We start from the raw sequence: 1,928 nt of genomic DNA on the forward strand, positions 1-1,928 counted from the left end.
CTCCACGGTGTCCGCCGGGAGAGAAGGGCTCCGAGAGCCGCATCCGCCGACCCATGAACGCTTTCATGGTGTGGGCGAAGGACGAGAGGAAGCGTTTGGCCGTGCAGAACCCGGACCTGCACAACGCGGAGCTCAGCAAGATGCTCGGTGAGGAGCGGGGGGATGCGGGCTTCGGGGGTGCGACTCGGGAGTGGACGTCCGAGCACCCACTCGGGCATCCCTTGGGGTGCGAACCCTGCCCAGCCGGGGACCCGAGCGCCCTCCCTGGTGCTCCGCGGGGTGCAAAAGCCGTGCCCGGGTCTGGCATCCTGGGGTGCCTGCATCCTCCCGGCCACCCCATGGGATACAGACAGGTCTGGCACGCAGCGAGTGGGCATCCCTGCAACCAGCATGGCCAGGCTGTGGGGTGCAATGCCCGCCCAGGTCCAGCATCCTGGGGCAAGATGCAAGGGCCACCTTGTGGGGTGCAGAACACCCCAGGGAGCAAGCACCCGTGCACCCACAAAGCCCAGCAGTAACCCACACTCTGGATTATGCAGCCACTCGGGTGCAAACCCTGCTGGGGTGCAAACTCCTTGTGCTGCCAGTGCCAGGGATCCCTGCATGCCCGGCAAGGAGCGATGCCCAGATTTTCCTGGCCTGCCTTTGCTGTCCCACTTTGTCCCCAAACTCACTAGCCCACCCCAATATTGAATGGCGTTCTGTGTGTGTGTTTCTGCTGTTTCTTTTGGGGATCACAACCCATTTTAAACACACATTTGTTTCTCACTCCCCATCCACTATTTCCCCCCCCTCTCCCAATCCCACTTTTTTTTTTAATGTGAAACCAAAAGGGCAAACAGAAAACACCAGCCCAGACAGCCTGAGAAAGATCTGCCTGAATTGCAACACAGCCTTGCTGTCCAGCGTCTTACCCAAAGTTTGTGTTTCCCTGTACAGTTTTGTGGTGTTTTCTTTGGTGGTTTGGGTTTTGTCCTTGCTGCATTACCATGCAGCATCTCATCTTATTAGTGTTATTTCTGCTGTCTCTTTGGCAGTGGGCAGGCATCAAATGCTTTGATCTGTACCCTCATTTCTCCTCCTACCCAGAGGAACAGCCTGGGGTAGCCTTACCATGGGATATACCCCCCAGCCCCAGTGCTGCTTCTCTGCCCGGTGTCTTGGGGACATTTTGTGTATCTCAAACGGGGAGCAGCAAGTTCGTGGCATCCTGGTCTATCCCCTGGTCTATCATACACCCTGGCAGGGCACAGGCTGGGACACATCCAGGGACAATACGTCCTGACCCCCTGCTCAGCCAGGCATGGCCCCTTGGCCATCCCTGCTCGGCAGCCGTGATCTCTGTCCCACAGAGGCACTGCAAGATCAGGCCATGGAGCTGGGGGAGTTTATTTGCTCTGATTTATCCTGCAGTGGGGCTCAGCTAACCCTGAACCCACCCCGACTGGGGACTTGGGATGGGGAGATTTAGAGGATCTGTGGTGGCTTTGATCCCCCCCTCTTCTTCATCCTCCTGCTGCCCTCCCATCCTCCTGAAGGGTTTGCAGGCTGCATCCTCCATGTGTGCCAGCTCAGAGCCCCTACCTTGCCCTTGTGTTGTGTGCCTGCAGGCTTTGGGAGGCAGCCACCTTTCCTTCCTCGATACGGTTGCTGCGGGTGCTGAGTGGAGTTTTGTTCTCCGTTGCAGGCAAGTCCTGGAAGGCTCTGAGCCTCTCACAGAAGCGTCCCTATGTGGAGGAGGCTGAGCGGCTGCGGGTGAAGCACATGCAAGATTACCCCAACTACAAATACCGGCCCCGGCGGAAGAAGCAGGTCAAGCGCATCTGCAAGCGGGTGGACCCCGGGTTTTTGCTGGGCAGCCTGACGCGGGACCAAAACGTGGTGCCAGAGAAGCGGACCTGCGGCCGGGCAGGGGGGGAGAAAGAGGG

At 58.7% G+C, this 1,928-nt stretch overlaps 1 protein-coding gene across 1 annotated transcript; it reads left to right on the forward strand.

Moving 5' to 3' along the window:
• Nucleotides 1–8: 8 nt before the first annotated feature.
• Nucleotides 9–1,903, forward strand: LOC104413239 (transcription factor SOX-7-like; the record flags this gene model as incomplete). The annotated part of the gene is made up of 2 exons (XM_010024172.1): nucleotides 9–147; nucleotides 1,688–1,903. Coding segments are annotated over 2 exons (355 nt in total), but the record flags the coding sequence as incomplete, so codon positions are not given.
• Between the last annotated feature and the right edge of the window lie 25 nt (nucleotides 1,904–1,928).

This window comes from Nestor notabilis, unplaced genomic scaffold (assembly GCF_000696875.1).
Source record: "Nestor notabilis isolate BGI_N333 unplaced genomic scaffold, ASM69687v1 Scaffold23551, whole genome shotgun sequence".
Taxonomy (NCBI): Eukaryota; Metazoa; Chordata; class Aves; order Psittaciformes; family Psittacidae; genus Nestor; species Nestor notabilis.